This window comes from Nelusetta ayraudi, unplaced genomic scaffold (assembly GCF_046127955.1).
Source record: "Nelusetta ayraudi isolate G7.1 ecotype Tasmania unplaced genomic scaffold, CSIRO-AGI_Nayr_v1 ptg000042l, whole genome shotgun sequence".
Classification (NCBI taxonomy): domain Eukaryota; kingdom Metazoa; phylum Chordata; class Actinopteri; order Tetraodontiformes; family Monacanthidae; genus Nelusetta; species Nelusetta ayraudi.
The window spans coordinates 11,339,116-11,358,249 of NW_027466092.1; the positions used below are offsets into that span (position 1 = coordinate 11,339,116).

The 19,134-nt window shown below is 45.6% G+C and overlaps 1 protein-coding gene across 3 annotated transcripts; it reads right to left on the reverse strand.

Moving 5' to 3' along the window:
* Positions 1–1,426: 1,426 nt before the first annotated feature.
* lrrc4bb (leucine rich repeat containing 4Bb) lies at positions 1,427–10,264 on the reverse strand. Of its 3 annotated transcripts, none has more exons than XM_076034418.1 (3): positions 9,550–10,264; positions 5,068–5,641; positions 1,427–4,915 (listed from the first exon to the last, which is right to left on the reverse strand). In XM_076034418.1, the coding sequence occupies exons 2-3, from the start codon at positions 5,308–5,310 to the stop codon at positions 2,921–2,923; spliced, it is 2,238 nt and encodes a 745-aa protein (XP_075890533.1). In that variant the 5' UTR covers positions 5,311–5,641; positions 9,550–10,264; the 3' UTR covers positions 1,427–2,920. The 3 variants fall into 3 exon arrangements, with proteins under 3 accessions (XP_075890533.1, XP_075890534.1, XP_075890535.1); XM_076034419.1 differs by lacking the exon at positions 9,550–10,264 and adding an exon at positions 9,343–9,411; XM_076034420.1 differs by lacking the exon at positions 9,550–10,264 and adding an exon at positions 5,846–8,855.
* Between the last annotated feature and the right edge of the window lie 8,870 nt (positions 10,265–19,134).

Consider the following 19,134-nt stretch of genomic DNA (forward strand, 5'->3'; position numbering starts at 1 on the left):
GGGTCTCTCTCTCTCTCTCTCTCTCTCTCTCTCTCCCTCCCTCCCACACACACACACACACACACACACACACACACACACACACACACACACACACACACACACACAAACACTTGTCTGACACCGCAGAAGAATGGACCTCTTTTGGAATCCCACCGTGTCCTCTACAGACAGGAGCAGCAGCGGCGGCGATACTATAAGCAGCAACAAAGCCCCTCCGCGTTTCCTAAGTAAGGACGACGACGGCGATGAAAAAAAAAAAACTGTGCAGGTTTCAACGTGAGTCACGTCCAGAGGTACAAACGGAACATGTATATGGCCATTATTCACCGTTACAACTAAACACTGGTACGGCGATGGAGTCGGGGTAAGACGCGTTTCGCCAAAGAAGCTTACGCGCTCCCGCTCGGGATAACGGCAGGGTTTAGTATGCCGTTTGAAATCCGACGGCGGGGCCACTGAGTGTGGCACATCAAGGGAGCGGCCATATGTTGTCTCTTTAGCCTTCATTTATATTCCATTTGTGTCTCGGCAGGGCTGCAGACCAATCCTCCCCACCAGATTTGCATTGACTATGAATTTGGAGATGAGATCCGGGCGACCGAAGAGCACACTTGGTTGACCCGGAGTGGCTACATTTCACCCCCCGCTTGCTTGATTGGTCGTTTTTTGTTTGTTTTTTTTTACTATGAAATCGGAGGAGGATTTAAGCAGGTGTGTTTGGGAGAGAAAGCGTTCCTTTCATGGATTTAACCTCTACGAGAGCGCAATCCAGTTGGATTCTGCAAGATTCCATCACTTTCTCTATCACGAGCGCCGTGCCTATCTCGATCCCATCCCTCTTTCCTCCGGTACGTGTGGGCTTGTTGCTGATAAGCGAGAAATCCATTATCACTCACATAAAACAGCTCCTATATATATATGTATGAAAAAAAAAAAAAAAACAAGACTTAAAAACAAAACAGCAAGAACCGCAAACAAAGCTGCACTGCAGTCAAAACCTCAAAGATGAACCTGATGCACATAAGCGTGTGGGGTAACTGGTTCAAATGTCCAGTTTGTGCTCAATTGCAACAAACATTTTGGGTTTGTTTGACGAAATGACGTCATGTTATTCTGGTCTTCGCTTCCTTCCCGTCTCTGCAAACTGTAATAAAAGTAAGAAGCATGGGGAGTTGCATAAGAGTGCCTGTATTGAGGAAACCAATCCTCCGTTAAAAATAGTGAAGCAAGTGGTGTCCATAAAGCATCTATAGGCAAGTGACTAACAGCCTGTCTGACCATGTTAACAGAGTGGCCTATCATTAACAGCGTGACTAATGTCTAAACCGCAAACCATACATTCAGTCCAGGTTTAGCACAGCGGCGCCTGCAGAATGTCTCACTCTTTACTCTTGTGTGGTTGCCATATTGACCAGCCACAACCCAATATATGATTGATTTATTTCACACGTAATGATACATGGCTAGACAACTGTACACATTATATCAAACTAACAAAATAAAGAAATACAGAGTTGAAATGTAAGAAGCGTAAATGGCATTTAACATATGAAAGTTACACTGTAAAAATGTGGATCTTACAATTGTCATACAACCAGACATTATTATTATTAATATACTGTACATTTCCATTCATTCTAATCACCCTTAGGTGGATGTTTAATCCCTTCTTAAAATGCTGCTGTAGTTAGATGTCTGACCATCCTTGTGACAGCATTTTTATGGCACAAATATGGTAACCGTGAGCAAGAAGGTCGTATCAAAGTCCTGTCAAAAGCAAATATCCGGCTACTTATCTGATTCAAACAACACTCTGCCTGTCAACAGCTCCTCTTTGCATCAGATTACCTCACTGCGTTTTGTTTAACATTGTTTTCACCATTGTTTGATGCTGGCATTTAAGTATAAGAACTGTGGATTCAAATACCAAGTCGCTGGCTTTTACAAAATACTTAATACACTCTCAGAACACAAAAGTCTGTCATGGTTATTACTGAAGCAACAGAAAAAAAAAGTCTGTCAAACAGAGATCGGCATTTGCTGCTCTACAACCTAAATGGACTTCATGTCACAAAGCCAATTCAAAGAGTCACAATGAGTGTTGCAATTGAGCCCTTATGTTTCTGAGAAGTAGCCAAACTGAAAACATGTGTCATAACCAACCTCCAGTAATTGCCACCCCCTGATATTCACAAAGAAACAAACTATACCAGCTTATACACCCCAAAATATCTTTGCATCGGAGTCTGCAATGATACATATTTAAATGAAAATATATTTATATAATTTGTGGATTTTTCACAGTAGTTTGTACTGTACTGTACCTTTTTGTCCATCTATGTTATGCCTACATAACTGTCACCTTGAGGGAGTCCATAGAGTCACTTGAGAGAGAGAGAGAGAGAGTGTGTGTGTGGCTTGTGTTCGCGTGGAAGAAAAGTGTCGCTGGGATTTTGTTCTGTAACATCTCGAATTATCAGTGTGGTGGGTGCTGTGCATGTCTTTCATCTCTGCTGGCCAACGATTTCGGGGGTTGATTACTCTGAAAGGCTTGTTTTTTTTTCTCTTTTTTTCCTCACCAGACACAGCTTGTAGAAACTGCAAAAAACATTTGCTTTGGCACAGATTTACATTGTAGCGATGTCCATTCCTTCCTCTCCATGGCCATGATCGTTACTACAAACACAAGTGACCCATTGTGGTAATCCTTGGCTCAGTACACTGTCACGGATAAGTCTATGTGTTTGTGTATTGCCGTGTCAGTCTATCCTTGCTCCCGGAGTAATGTCAATGCACTGTAGTGTCTAATCGTTCTGTGCATAAAACCCATCGTCAATTCTCCCTCTGTCTCGTACTCCTGCTCATTCTCTCTCTACACTCTTTTTTTTTTTTTTACGTTTTTATTTATCTTTTTAAATCAGATCTGGGTCTCTTGGACATTCTCCTTTGAGTTCCCTTTGAAGAGAAGTGGCTCCATTTGAGGGTTCTGGCTCTGACCCATGAAACCCTTGATCGATCCATGCAGGCCCATAGTAGGCATGGGGAGAGACATTGGGAGCGGTGGGGACATGGAACTCGAGTTGGTGTTGGTGCCGTTGCCTGATGAGGAGAGCAAATTTGACGTAGAGATCGGGACTGATGTACAGGAGATGGGAATATCCTGGATCGGCTGGCCCTTGCTGTTGAGCATACCTGGTCCCATCCCTTCCGGGCCAATACTGAGGCCCATCACGTTGTTGTTAAAATGATGGGTCTTGTAGTAGTGATTGAGAGTATCCGTGCGGCCAATGCTGGAGAGGTTGGCTATTTCCGGGCGGTGTATCCTCAGGGTTCCTTCACCACCTCCACCGGACTTCATGGTCGAACCACCCGAGATTCCGCTCCCGGCCCCGGCTCCAATCTCATCCTCTACGTTGACTATTTCAATGGCTCTGGCTGGACCGTGGTGCTTGTGTAGCTGGTGCTGCTTGCGGAGCTTGTAGAAAACCACCAACATGACGGCTGCCATAAATGTAATGGCCACAAAGCAGCCAATGATGATCTTGGTCGTCTTCATGACGTCATCCAGGCCCGGGATGTTAGTTACATCTATTATGGACACAGTCACTGGGTTGTCTGTGGCGCGGTTGGTTCTGGGAGACAGCGAGGAAAGGGAGGAGAGAGAGGGTGAAATGGTGATGCCAGGTTGGCCCCCCAGCACCTCTCTTTGAACAGTGGGATTAGGAAAATCTATGAAGGTCTCATTTATATACTGTCTTGCCGAGTTCTCCTCCTCTCCTCTTACTGTCTCCACCGTTTCCACAGTGACGGTTGTGAAGTAGCTATAGCTGTTGCTGGGGTCTGACGCGGACACGTTGAGCACAGCGGTCGCGGTGGTGTTTCCAGCAGAGTTGGTTACCATGCAAGTGTACTGCCCGGTGTCTTGCACTGTCACATTAGTGAAGTTCAGCGTTCCATCGTGAAGCACTGAGATCCGGACTCGGTACGATCCATGGGTCATCAGAGTGCCATTGGGAGTGAACCAATTCACAGAGGTCATGGAGGTTCCTGTGCGACATTTCAGCTCAGCAGCCATGCCCTCCGTGACATTCAGGTCAGTGGGTGGCTCGACAATCACTGGGGCATAGCAGGTGAAGTGGCTCTGGTCCAGTTCCCCAATGTACTTCCCCTTTTTCGGTGGGGGAGCATGGCAGCGAGCGCAACATGTGGTGTTGTTGGGAACTGTTTCTTTCAGCCACCAGCTGAGCCACAGAACGTCACAGTTGCAGACCCAGGGGTTGTGGTTGAGATGAACCCTCTCCAACTGGTGTAACGGGATGAAGAGGTCATGCGGCAGAGAATGCAGGGAATTGTGGGAGAGGTTGAGCTCCTCCAGGCTTTTGAGGTCGTCGAAAGCATTGCGCTCAATAACTGACACTCTGGAGTGCATTAGCCACAGCTTACGAAGAGCCACCAGGCCCTGGAAGGATCCGGGCCTGACTATCCCCAGCTGATTCCCTGACAGCTCCAGCTCCTCTAGTCGTACTAGCGGAGTGAGATTAGGGATGTCCTTCAGGTTGCACATGCCAAGATTCAAGAAGCGCAAGTTGACCAAACCCTCGAATGCAGCCTCTGAGATGAAATCCAGCTTCCTGAGTTCCCCTAAATCTAGACGGCGCAAAGAGGGAACACGATGAAAGGCAAATGCCGGCAGAGTTTCGATGGGATTGCTTCGTAGCCATAATTCCCTTAACTTGCTGAGGTACTCAAAGGCTTGTGATGGCACCACTGTGAGACGGTTGTCAAAAAGCTCCAGTGTGTTAAGGTTGGGAAGGCCATTGAAAGCTCCCACCTCAATTTGCCGAATATGGTTCTTCGAAAGCTGGAGGATTTCCAAGTGCCGCAGGTGCTTGAACGTGTCAGACTTGATCACCTGGTTAGGAAACACAATCATGGAGGCATGTTGTGGAAAGGTTAGATTTGGTGTGGTCAAAATTCATGTTTAGTCAGCAAGTTGGAATATTTTGATTAAAATCTCAACCCGGACTTTATGAATGGTGTGCTTGAAGACTGAGCCATATTTACCTGAATTGTGTTCTCTTGAAGATTGAGGTATCTTGTGTTCTCCGATATACTGTCTGGGACTTGATCCAAGCTCTTCCTTGTACAGATGACCCTGCTGGCCTGGTTGGAGCAGGTACAGAGGGTGGGGCATGGCGGTGCTGCCCCTGTCAGCTGAGGCCCATGGTTGGGGAACCACAACAGAAGCTGGACCAACCAGAGGAGGGGGGAAGGGGTAAAGGGGCTGGTCACCATGACAAGACGCATGGCAACTGAGTCATGACCCACCCCTATTGCTATGATGTTGATAAGTCACCTCCACAAAAAGGGAATTTAAGTGCTTATCTTGATGCTCATATTGTAAACCTGTGAAATGTTTTGCACTGTTAGGATTTAACAGTTAAGAAAAAAAAATTGCAGGCGAAATTGAACGCCGTCTAACAGACAGTTTTTTTTTCTTTGCTCATGGTTCTGTGACTGCTCCAGGACTTGTTCTGTTCAAATGCTGGGAAAAACTGTATTTTTCCTTCCCATGCCAAGTGATTGGGAGCAAATTCAAACGGGAGACGGGCGTCTCTTGGAGGTCTCTTGTTGCTCACTGTCAGGGAGGGGGGATGGGGGTGGAGGAGAGAAAGCAGAGAGGGAAAGGAGGTCAAGTAAGTGCAGTAGCTTTAAAATACGAGAAAGCCGCACACACGTGAATTCAGTTTAATTCCCCGGAGCCTCGTGTCACCAGAGCAAATGACAAGTTAGTTCAGTCGTTCTCCTTCGAAGAGGTAACTAAGTCAATATCGCCCCGTACCTGAAGGTGTGAGTCAGCTGCCATTTTCTTTGTGCTAAGCGTCTAGGTCATGATCCGAAAATGGCCACAGAAAAAGGAGCAATGACAGGCCTTGTTAAGATGACATTCTCATCTCTCCTTTTCTCACTCTCTTCAGATATACATTGGCTACAAAAGATAACTGCATTTGCAGGAGTGTGAGGTTGTTGAACGCAATCACGGCTGCCAGTGTGACTCCAGTGTGACTCCTGCTTGATTCTTTCATTCACCAAATTCTGCATGCAGCAACAGTGCTAATTTTGCAATTAAGAAACAGGAAATACTATAATAATAATTATCATTTTTAAAAAGCAACGCACACACTGCAGGCCACAAAGAGCACGTAAGCACATGAGACGACAACATGTATAAATAACCACAAGAAAGGACGAGAGGGAAAAAAAATGAAAAAGCAGAAATTCTTTCATGGCTCTTTTGTGCGTCTTTGCTGTCAAATCCATCTTTATCCACAAATGGCTTGGAGGCATCAGCAGACTCACTAATTTTAGCAAAGGTTGGGCAGCTTCCCCCGACAATGATTACACCAAGTAGAAAGTGTTCATCGTTTCCTCGTGGCACTCCAATCTGGCCACCGCAACTCTGGCAGTCACAAGCCTGTGGTGGATTTTCAAACAGACAAAATCACTCTGACTTCTCCCACCTATGGCCACGCCTCGCATTAACCCTCGTTTTAGATTACCAGCTAATTGCGGGATGTATTTTTTTTAAGATTTTTTTTTCTTAATCTTTTTTGTCGGCTGGTAAATAGGATTAGGATTAGATGTAAAAGGCTCTGTTGCGGTCCTTAGTCCTCCTCTCCAATGCAGCGACGATGCATGCGCTCCTAGAAACACAGTTGCTGTGGCAACCTGCTCACTCACCATCTTGTTTTTTTTTTTGTTGTCCCTCACCTCCTCCTCCCCCACAACTGTCCAGCGGGCCCTATTCCACATTACTGTGTTTAGCTGAGCTGGAGAACGACAGCAAAACACCCCAATTTCTGTGAGCGTTTGTTTGACCTGAAGATTTGTTACTCTGACAACCTTTTCTCTGTTCGTCGAGATGCGGCGTCAAAAGTCTCCGCGGGGCCTTTTAATGTGGAGAGAGCGAGCGTCAAGCTGCCGATTTGCGCCGTGTGGAAATGTTTTAAAGCCAAAACAGAGGCGCTCAGCTGAACCTTGGCTCTTAACGTTTGCAGATGGGGTCGAAGTCGTTCCTTCAAAAAGCCTAGATCTGAGAACTCCTAAAGCCGCTATTAAGGAGCCTCATAAGGGAGCGCGGGCTAAAAATAGACATTTTATGATGCTCGGCACATCCCACAAATACACACAGACTTGCACGCGCACGTTCACACATGCGCATCTGTCCCAACTGTAAGTGGCACAAAGAAATAACGACACATCCACTGGTTCTCTGAGCAAGAAAAGGCAGATTTACGGCAATGGGACGCTAAAGCGGAGTGCTGAATGTGACTGTGTGTGAGCCAGTTGCTGCAATGCTCATTACGGCGCTTTTTACGTCGCTGCCTTTCCTGGTCCCCATCCAGCAGGTGATTGTGCTTTTTCCTGTTTTTGTTTCGTACAATCTTCTAATACCCGTATCACCCAGAGTCAAAAATTACTCCAAATCTACAAAAGCGATCCAGCAAAATCCAAGGTATTCATTAAAGCACCAATAACAATCTAGACATCGGGCCCGGCTCATTATTATTCATACCGGAGGAGAGTTTGCTTTTCATTCGATCTTTTCAGGCACCGGGACTGAATGTCAACAACGTCCTTCGCGGATTTTTCCCGTCTCAACAGCCGTCCCCTTTTAAACCCCCATAAATGTATGCTCTCTGTATACGTGTAAATCGAATAAATACAAAGATGTTTTCAACAAGCTCTGGATTCTGACGTTGCTCTGCAACCGAGGCGGCTCGCCGTGATAGAAAAAAACAACCAAAAAAAAACAGAGTTTTCCTTTGGCTGCGTCGGCGCTGCAGGAAAAGATGCGTTTGCCAGGCCATTTTGTCTGACCGGATCCTTCTGGCAGCGGCTGAAGGATGAGCCGTTCAGTGTCAACCGAATTGTGTAGTTGCATCAGGGACGAGAGGGACGGCCTGGACCGTCGAGTCCATACTGGGGGTGAAGATTATATTCATGGAGAGACCTTAAATCCACCAGCCTGGACGGACGCCTGTTGCCTTGACCTATCCGCCGTTCGAGCCATGTTCTGGTGTTTCACAATTTGGATTTTTTTTTGGGGGGGGGGGGGGGGGGGGTATCTGACACAAGCAGCTCTTCATCGTCTGCTTCCAAGCTTATGTATAACATGCCGGACATTTTTCTGTCTCAATCCCCAGCCTTTGCTCCATGTCTCGGGAGCAGATTGCAGTCCATGTGGATATCGATTCTCCCATCAGGCCCCGAGAAAGCGCTCAGTTGTGAAAAGACAAATTAGCTGCGAAGGCCTGCTGACCAATTGCTACAAACTAATCACATCATCGCAAACACCTGATTGTATCACTGCGCCCCGGTCTTTCCCGCAGCACCGTTGTTAGGCTTCAGGCAAAGGCTGAAAGCGAAAAACATAAAATAAAATAAATAAATAAAAATAATCATCTCTCTGTTTTTTTTCTTTCTTTCACCCCCAATAAACCTGATGCAGGCCGTGGGATTCCTGCCTCATACCTACGCAGGGCCCCAATTAGATCCCACGTTTTCACAAGACGGTCGGGGAGGAACATTCAAGCGACACAGGTGCAGCAGGGCCGACATCATCTGCTGTAACTATGACAACACTAGATTGATTCAGGACGTGGGAATCGGGCTAGGATGAGACGCATTTCGCCAGCAGAGCAACAAAATGGAGAGGAAAGAGAAGAAAAACCCAGCCGGTCGGTGCCAAAAAACCCAACGCATCCCTGACCGGCGGTGACGTTATGTGCATTAAAATTATATAACTTCTACAAGGCATGAAAGAGAAACACATACATATGACATATATCGCACAGCCAGACACCTCCCCACCCCCTCCTCCTCCCCGCAGTCTCGAACCTCTCCATTCTGCAGCCTCTCCTCATCATACGAGCCTTTGGCATAATATCTGCTACGATTCCACAGAATGGCCTTATTCATCTATGCAGCTGCGCTCGCTACGGCGGCGCACCTTCTCGCGGAGCGCAATTGAAATTCCGAATGGGCCTAAATTCTGCACATGCTGCATTACAAAATGGCTTTTGCATCCCATTCCCCCGCTCGCCTCGCGCTAATGACAACACGACCGCAGCCAAGAATGATCCGTATAGATTTTCTTTTAATGAGGGGGGGGTATATGTGGACGCATGGAAGGCATGGAGGGATTACATAAATTTAGACAGCGAGAGACGTGCTGTATGGTCATATCTGAAAAGGCTGGCGCGGATTTTTTTTTTTGTTCCCCCATCCAGCTGACATCGACGCCGACCGTCTCTTTTGCTCGTATGAAATATTTACCCCAATAAACGCGCATCTGTGCAGCCTCTGAGCCTTCCATTATTCAGCTTCCTCTGCCCGTCTCATCGTCTGCCGCCTTTCCCCCCCACTCTTTCCTCTCGCCCCTCTACTCGGTCGCATTCATGCAGATGAGGTAACAAATGCAACAATAATCACGCCGGCCATTTCGCCCCTCTTCGTCTTCCACCTGTGCAACAATCCACCTACCTTTTTTTTTTTTTTTCCAACAACAACAAAAAGCGCGTCGGCTTGCTGCGGCGTGTAAGGTCGATGCGTTTGGCTTTCTTTGGGGGGGAAAAATAAAAAATAAAAAAAAATCTCTCCTCTCGTCCCCTTCAGTCCTCCGGATCGTCACTTATCCAACCTCGGCGTCTAGCTCCTCTTTTTTTTTTTTTCTTTTTTTTTTTTAGTCGCTCCCCTTCCGTCCTCCCCTTGAATTGATTGTGCGCAGCTGCCGCCTCTTGCTCTTTGCAGGCTATTCCGCAGCGCCAACGCAACGCGGGGGGCTACGGCAAGGCTGAAGACGATCACAATCCAAGCGCAACGCAACCGAGGTGGAGAGCGTCAAAACAAAACAGAGCCCAAAAAAATTGGAAAAATAGAAGGCGGTTGGGTGGGGGGGGAGTGGAGTGAGAGCCCGCGATCAGATTAAGGATCGTCGGGAGTGGGATGACGCCGGGATTATTCGGGGTGGAGGTCTGGGACGAGAGCATCCACGCGCGGTATCATCCTTGGAGAGGAGCGCAGCGAACGCGACGGCGCCCGGTGGGCAGAGCGTTTTGCGTCCAGCATGAGCGCCTCTTTACGCACATTCCGTATGTTCCGGACTGAATCGCACTTAGGCGGCGTTTTAAAGCAGGATGAAGAGCGCCGACTACTCGTGGATGATGCACGTCCTGCACTGTTTTTTTTTTTTTAAAGAGAGAAAAGAAGCAATAATAATCAATAATATTATTAATAAAAATAAGTTTCTGGATCTAGTGCTTAAAAGATCATCACCCTAAACAATTTTTGTTGTGCTTTACATGATATATTCTACTTCCTTAATGAGGTTTAAGTGTAAGTTTGTATGGTTTTGTGTATTTATGTGATACTGCTGTGTCCTTCCTTCAGCGTCATTTCCAATATTTAGTGTTAGCTGTTTGTTGTTTTTCTTTATTTACCATGGTCGAATTTGACATATTTGGACTGTACGTTGTCAGTTGTTGCACATACAAAAGTCTTTGTGTTAACTTTCCATACACTACGAAAAAATAGAATAATCATTTATTCGTCCCACAGTGGAGAAATTTGCATAGCGAGCAAGAAGAAATGGGTTATAACAAGGATGAGTGCAAGTAGAGCAGTTTTCTAGGAACAAGAGCACTAAGAAGTAAGAAAAAAAAGCACACACACGCACACATCTGCATATACAATAGAGAGCTAGCGGTGCTTTTGCAAGGGAGCTGCACTTGAAATTCCGTTGTTTGCTTTGCTCCCAGTCACATTAAAGGCGTGGATTGTAATTTATGTTCCCTGGTGCAAGATAAGCTCTACGCACGCATGACATATTAATATGACTCATGCCAGGAGTTATGGCCCAACATCGTCAAACCAGAAGCCCTCAGAGGGGTGAACAACCATAACCTCCTGACCCAGGTATGAGTTTGCTCACCCATGGCCGAGTCAACCTGCTCTAGGGTGCAAGGGAGTCTGCTCCTCTGCACTCGAGGCCGGCGCTCCCTCGCCCTCCATGCAGCCCGGTGACATCACAAGTGTGCGGTCACAGTGTGGGTAGCAGCGTTGGCAGAGCTCTCAGTTCTCAGGGACGGCCTCTGGTCCCAAAGTTTAGCCACAAATCAATGGTGCAATAATCCCAAAAGAGGTGTTAAGAGGCACCAACGTCAATTCAACACATCAGCACAATCAGTTCAATTTTAGAATTATGGCCGGCTGAGTTGCCAATGGTAGAAAAAGAAAAATAATTAAAACAAAAAAATGATTTGGTTCATTTTGGCAAATGTTTTATATTTGAAAGGATCTGTGTTTTCAGATCTACCTTGTTCTCCACATGATGAGTTATGAAAGCAAGAAAAAAATACAAAGATCGAAAGAATACAACGTATTTAGCACTCTTGTTTACAGCCCTCTGCAAAAACACTATTTAGCTTCAGAAGCAAGATTTAGCCTCCTGCTAAAACAAATCCAAACAGATTTAGAGAGAAAAAATATCTGGCTGTGTGGTCACTAACCTGGGAGTACTATCAGTGTCCTTGTGATGTCATAAATGGCTGATTGCATTGTCTGAGAAGTGGAGCTAAGAAGTAAAGCATGGAGGGAATGGATGGGGTTTCCTTACTTCTGGCGAGTTCACTTATGGGATTTTCCGCTAGCGGCACTCGGCTCTAATCTGTTTTCAAGCTTTTCCATCAAGTGGTAGTTCCTTGTACCACATAAAATTTGGACAGCGAGTGACGACACAGGATGGTTCATGAGGGCGACTCCTTCACAAAAATTAAAGCCGCCATTTTTCAAAAACCTGGCAATGATAGCTATTTACAAGAAATAAATTGTTGCCCGGTTTAGAAAACAGCTAGCTAACCAGTGCTGTGGTCAAACGACAAGGTCTAGACGCATCCATGCTGGGTGCCACACAAAAACAACAATGAAAAAGCTTGACGGAGCAACTTGCAGCAAGAACATCTGTCGGGTCTTGCAGCTGATGGCCGCTCACGGGTACGAGCAACATTTACAATGTATCCAGAGAAGCTGAAAAACTAAACAGTGATGAGCATACGACGAGTATGCTGCCGTAACATATGCCGTCAAGGGACTTTCAGGCTGCCTTGCTCTGACAACTCCACCCACATCGAGGTGGTAACTAATTGTCGTGGAAAACAAAAAAACCTGATTGGAGTCAAGTCGAGGTGAGAACTGTTAAAACTGTGTAATGGAAAAGCACCATAACAGGCTGGAGGTGGACAGATTTGATTTTTCATTATTCTCTTTTTGAGAGAAAAAAAAAAATCAAATGCACAGAAATAAAAATACCCCTATAACCATATCTAATTAACAGTAGCACTCCCGTTTACCATCAGTGAAGTCAAGTGTTTTCCTTTTATTCCAAAAACATTTTCAGCCTTAGTTGGTTTAATGTTCTTATTACAGAAACCTGTTTTCCATGGTGCAAACAGGACAAGATGTCGGCACTAAGACATGCTTCAGCTCCACCGGGCCTGGAGTTTTGTGAGCTCGCTAATGTCTATGTACATAATGAATGTGCAGCGCTAGCGCAGGCCTTTTAGTAATGGCCATCTAAGATTAAATCTACCAAACTAATGAGGTCTGGTTTCTGCAGTCTTTGCATATGAGTGTTGTTTTTTTTATTTTTTTATTTTTTTCAAAGCAGAAGTGGAGATTCAAAGCCTTTGCGCAAAGAAGACGGAAGTGTTTGCAATCAGCCTCTAAACTTGGGCAGCGAACAGAGCCACACCGTGCTTGTGTAGAAGTCAAACCTTTTCCGGAAAAACTTGTGATGCCCCTGACAAAATCAATGAGGCGCTTGGTTGCTCTTTGGCTGACAAGCTGGTTGAGTGCCGCATCTTCTAATCAGTAAATTGAAAACAATGTCAGCAAGTTATTAGCCAATAAAAAAAAAGCTTCAGCCAGTAAAGACACGACTGTCCCTCTCTCGCCGGGCGCCGTCCCTGTATTGATCTCTGTCATGTGCGCGTCCACATGTTTCGAGCGCCTCAGATCCCATTATCATTATCACACACTCACCATGTAAAGGCCCCTATATTGTACAACATTTTCTTTAGCTTTAGCTTCAGCACCTGTGTCTTGCCTGTCAGTGAACTCCACAGAAGTGAGGAAATGACATCATTTACTTCTTCCACTCAGTCCAGTTTTCAGAAAGCAAGAGCCAAACTGATTCCAATTGTGGACTCCTTCTTGGACTGTCGTGGCTGCCTTGTTTCATGTCAGCAGGAAGCTCCAATTGGAAGCAATAAACCGAAGGTTAAATCTGCTGAGGTCCAATGAGAACCTAGAAAGTGTTTTGATGTATAATAGTTACATGGTGTGATTACATTACCGGTAGTTAAATCCATCTTTCACTTAATTTCTGACTTAAAATGGTGATGTCACAAAGGGGCCTTAGACCTCTCCCAGTTTAATGACAGAGACCCCCCTACTCCCTCCTCCCCTGACCCCCGGGAGGCGGGAGGTGAAACAAAGCATCACTCTTCGCAGGAGGCTGAATTTGTTGCAGGAGGCTGTAAACAGAGGGATAAATATGCAGTTGTCAGGGGTTTCGTGGATGAACCGTGCCGGTCTCGGATGTGGAAAGAAAGAAAAAAAAGAAAGAAAGGTCTGAAAATGGGTGATTATGTGCGTCCTTGAACCTGCGCTGGATCAAATGTGTGCGGGTGGCGGTGGTGGCCGCTCGCCATCTTGCATCTGAAGGCCAGAAAACTACATCTCGGTGCATCTTGCCTGCGTCTCGGCTCGCACTTAAGGTCAAAGACGGAGAGGGCCAGTTATGCTTCAGAAAGACCCCCGAGATATATACACTGCCCCCTCTCCCCCCCCCTGCCCTGTGAATGCCGTGGCGAGCATTGTTCGCGACCGCTAGCTTTTGCTGAAAGCTCCACAGCAATGAGGTCTCTGTGCTTTTTGCCTCCCTCTCTCTCTCTCTCCCTCTCCTCCTCTCACCCTCAGCCACCCCTGCCGCTCTCCTCCTCCTCCTCGCCACCTCCCTCCCTCCCCCGCCCATCCACCTCTCCCTCCTTCCCTTTCTTTCTCCCTCTATCTCACCGCCTCTATTAAATTTCCAGTCACACAGTGGTGCAGAGGATATTCCTCCTCTCTTTTTTTTCCCTCCCCTCTCGTTCCCCCTTCTTCCCTCATTCCACTATCAGTCAGGCTGAAATCTTAGCCCACATCCCCACCTCATCCTGGCTGCCCCTCGGTGTTTATTCACTGCCACGTCTCCTTCTCCTTCTCCTTCGTCCCCTCTGCCTGTACATCCCTGGTTTGTGAGTCTGTGCGTTACGTGCGCGTGCCATCCAACTGCCGCGCCACAACAGCGAATGGCCAAATCCAGTCACACGCACACACACACACACACACACACACACACACACACACACAATGTCCTCACGGTGTCATTGCACATTGAATCTGATATCTTCCCCTCCCTCCGCCGCCACCGCCACCCCTTGATGCGTGTATGGTATGCTTGCGAGTCAGCCTGCATGAGTGTGTGAGTGTGTGTGTACGTGTGTCTGTGTGTGTGTGTGTGTGTGTGTGTGTGTGTGTGTGTGTGGGTGGGGGGAAGTGTGAGGTGGGAGGAAGGGGAGGCAGAGGGAGAGGGACATGCATTTGTGCACAGTAAATGAACAAACACTCATCGCTGTATTGCTTGTGTCATCAGTACGGGGAGGCTCCTGGAGAAGAAATACGGCCAGAGCCGAGAGGAGCAACAGCAGCAGCAGCAGCAGCAGCAGCAGCAAATCCTGCCATGCATACACAAGACCAGCGCAATGCATTATATACAGCGCCTCTCCACAATTAAAAAGAAGAAATTATATATTTATATATAGATATGTACATAAAAGTTAAAGTCCCATCCCGAAGGATGTGAAATTTGTCCTCCGCATTTGACCCATCCCCTATTTGTATATATATTAATATATACACACACACACACACACATTTATATATATATATATTTATGTATGTACACACACACACACATATAAATTCACCCTAATGCCGTGTTAGGATCCACAGGGGAGGAGAAGGGGAGGGCGATGAGGATTTGGCAGCCACATGCTATTGCCAAGACATATGTGGCATGCTGATAGCACCGGCGAGGTGCAGCTAACACTGCCTGTGAGGCTGTGGAGGGGCGCTGCTGCTGATTCGCATCCGTCACTCGCATGTGTTTTATATATATATATATATATATATGTATTTATATATGTGTATATATTCCGGGTGATACTTGCTAAAGGGCCTCGCCACTCTGGAAGTGGGCGGTTGAGTAATTGCACGCAGTTCAAAGCAAAGATTAAGGATGTGCATCATTTTTGCACAGCGAGCGGCGTTGATGCCGGCTTTTGGCTGCGATCTCTGTAGCACCCCCCCCCCCCCCCCTCCCCAACACACACACACACACACACACACACACACACACACACACACACACACACACCCAACCCTCCCCAGCTCAACCACCATCCCGAGCGTCCTGTTGGGGTGGCGAACAAAGTGATATTTTTAGCAATTATCTTTAGTCCTTTTTTAAAAAAGAAAATGTAAAAAAAAAAAAACAGTCTTTTTGAAAGAGGAAAAAGTTGGACTTGTGCCTATTGCCATCTGTGCACACGAAAAATAGAGAGATACAAGGGAGAGTTTCAAGTTATTCATGGTGACATCCCTGTGCGCGTGTGTGCGTTTGCGCGCGTGCGTGTTCGAAAGACAGAGAGGGAGAGAAAATAGAGAGAAAAATCCTAGTGTCACAGTATCTTAGCAACTGCCTCCATCTCCTTGGAGACAAGAACTGACATCATTTCCTGTCTGTGAGAACTCACTTTTGGTTTGTACACGGCGTGTTATGTGTGAGGGCATTTGTGAGCGTGTGTGCTTGTGTCTGTGTGTGTGCGTGAGCGAGTGAGCGAGAGAGAGAGAGAGAGAGAGAGAGAGAGAGAGAGAGAGAGAGAGAGAGAGAGAGAGAGAGAGTGTCTTTCTGCCGGTCTTGTTTGGCTGCGTGTTGGCGTGCGTTCATGTCCGTATGCAGATGTGGACCCGCAGTCTGTGCACCAATGAAAACAGGATGCCTTCTCTTAGCCAGGGAGCGTTCAAGGATGTCACTGTCGACGACTGAGGACCGTTGCTTTGTAATGAGACCTAATATGCCGCGGATCAACACTCGGCGTGTTTTCATTTAGTCCCGGCATGATGTTTCAAACACGACGGTTTAAAACTGTGCTTTAGGGGGTTCGCTCCACATCTTACCGTCAGAAGCTGCACTAGATCAAACGTTATTTTTCTCATTTCCCACTCATTTGCGTAGTCAAAGCCCCCCGTTGTTGATATTTTCAAATGAAGTTTGTCAGTGATGGAGCACCACGAGTCTGGTGTTGATGTCGGCCTACAAAGCAGCCTCAGGGCTGCCAGCCTGCACACCTTGTGTTCGACTGCCTCCTGCTGGGCAATGACGTGAATTGCAGACAAACATACAGGAACAAGAAAGTCATTAAATAAACAAAATGTTTGAAGTTACATCTGGGCTACGTATGAAGTACCCAGGAAGATTATAATTCTTTAATGAACAAAGAAACTTTCCAAATGACAAAAACAAAAAAAAAACAAACCTAACACTACCGTTGCTGCTTCAATAGAGCAGGCCGAGAGGTTTCATGTTTCGATATCCCTCCCGTGTCCATGTGTTGAGTGTTTTTCAGTGATCTCTCCAGGTAGTCCGACTTCTCCGGTGTGGGAGGTGCGAGTATGAATACGGATGGTTGATTGTCTATGCAGCCCTGAGATGAACTGCTGACTCGTTCAGGGTGTCGCCTGCGTTCACCTCAAGCCAGCAGTGCTGGGTTCCAGGAGAAGCAGACAGGAAAAGGGTGTGCAACTACAGCTAGAATAGAATAGAATACTATCTCTTTATTTGTTATTGCAACAAATATACTAGTGTGTCCAATCTGAACACCATTCAGATTGGATTTGAAAATCCACATGTAGCACCCTTCCCACGTGACAAACACTTAACCACCTAACACATCACACTGGGCGGGCTCTGGGTTCGATTTTTTATACAGTGGTGCCGTTTTTTAAGGTAAATAATAATAAAGTAATAAGAAACTAAATTAGTTTGGTGCCTCCACTTAGTAGAACGTAAAATATACTATGATGAACTCTACTAGGAATTAAAAAAAAAAAAAAAGGAAACAGATTTCAGACTTTCAATAACCAACTGAGGTGTATTCTCTTCTGTAATCACACTCAATGCATACATATTCAAATATTCAACACTCCAAGCAAGAAATAAAAGAAATACAATAAATCCCATACACAACACAAAGAAAATACCCCGTTGCAGGCCGCAGTCGAAGCTTGGGAGCGGTGAGGTCAGAAACTGAGTGACCGTTTCGCTTTAACAGCAAAACAAATAAATAAGTGCACTGTTTGTCCCGTTGTACTCACTGTGCGTTGTTCATGAAGGTGAGAAAGACGAATGAAAGGATGGAAGAAGATGAGAAAAGGGTTTAGAGATGACCGGAGGCTCTGGTACTGGTGAAGATGGCGGTTGAGAAGGCTGGAGAGAGTCACGCGCGCGGCCCGACACGCCGTCGACACCTGCTGCTTGTCACTCCAGTGGTCGCTGATATCAACAAAAAAAAGCTCCAAGGAACACGTCCGCTGTGTCCTCTGAGGTACGTTTTTCCTCTTTCACAATCGCTTGATAAACTCGGTATTTATCTTCATGAGAAGAAAAACTTTCTCTCATTTCTACACGTTCTCTCGTCTCTGTCTCTGGTCCATCTATCTTGTTCCCGGAAATCCCACCCCTTTCCGATCTCCCGATTGGAAGACAAATCAGTGCAAAAAAAACAAACAACCAATGTACATGCTCGGAGGAAATAAATGACAGTTGAAAAAAAAACACAATCGCTCTACCACTGAAACCAAACTTGTAAAAAACACAGTACAGTAACAGATATTACATACACTTTGAACGTCATTAATTCTCTTTCCGTTTTACAACAATCATTGTCATTACACTGAAATGAATTATATTTCAATTAACAGATTTTAACAACTTATTTTTTTATTTTTTCTATTTATTCATTTATTTATCTGTTTATGAATCTATTTATTTATTTATTAATAAAGAAACATGGTGGCTTTTTCCACCGCGTTACGCACATAATCTAGAACTGCTACTACTACTACTACTACTACTACTACTAATAATAATAATAATAATAATAATAATAATAATAATAATAATAATAATAATAAAATAAACAATCAAACTATAACTGTATGTACAAACTATAACTGTATGTACAAAGTTTCATGATTTAACTAAATAGCAAAATAATAATAATAATAATAATAATAATAATAATAATAATAATAATAATAATACAGTGCCAGTGAGGAACAAAAATGGCCTGTAAAGAAAGGTTTGGGTTTTTCCTTTGATTTTTTTTTCACATGCCCCATAGTCCACACCAAAAAATCTGGGACAGCACATGAGAGGATTCAGAAGCACTGTCTTCACGCTGTAGTGTGAATCAACAAAGTCAGCAAAAAAAAGGAGAGAAAAAAGAAAAAAAGGAGCAGCAGCATCATACAAGATCCCGCAGCGGAGAGTATCCCAGGGGAGTCAGCGGCTAACACTCAGCCAACCTGATGAATCAGCAGAATTTGTACGCTGAAGAAAAGCATGCAACTTCATCATTAAGGCACAGTGAGTCAAACGGGGGGAGTGCAAACCAAAGAGGTGGCCCACGGTCACATCTCATGTCAAGTGCAGTAGTGAGATGGCATTAGCATTTCAGTTCAAAGCACCACCGCTGTGCCTTTAAAGGGCCAGTGTGCCAAGCTGGCAGACATAACTAACTGGGGCGTTTTCATTCGCTGACAATAAGCAGTTGTATTAATACAAAGAAGGTGTCCACTTGTGAGAATGCAGTGACATTGTGCTGGTGCCACATACTTACAGAGGGCCAGAACAGGGACCTCGTCAGGGTTGATGGACTTTTACTCAGATATCACACAGCTGGAGCA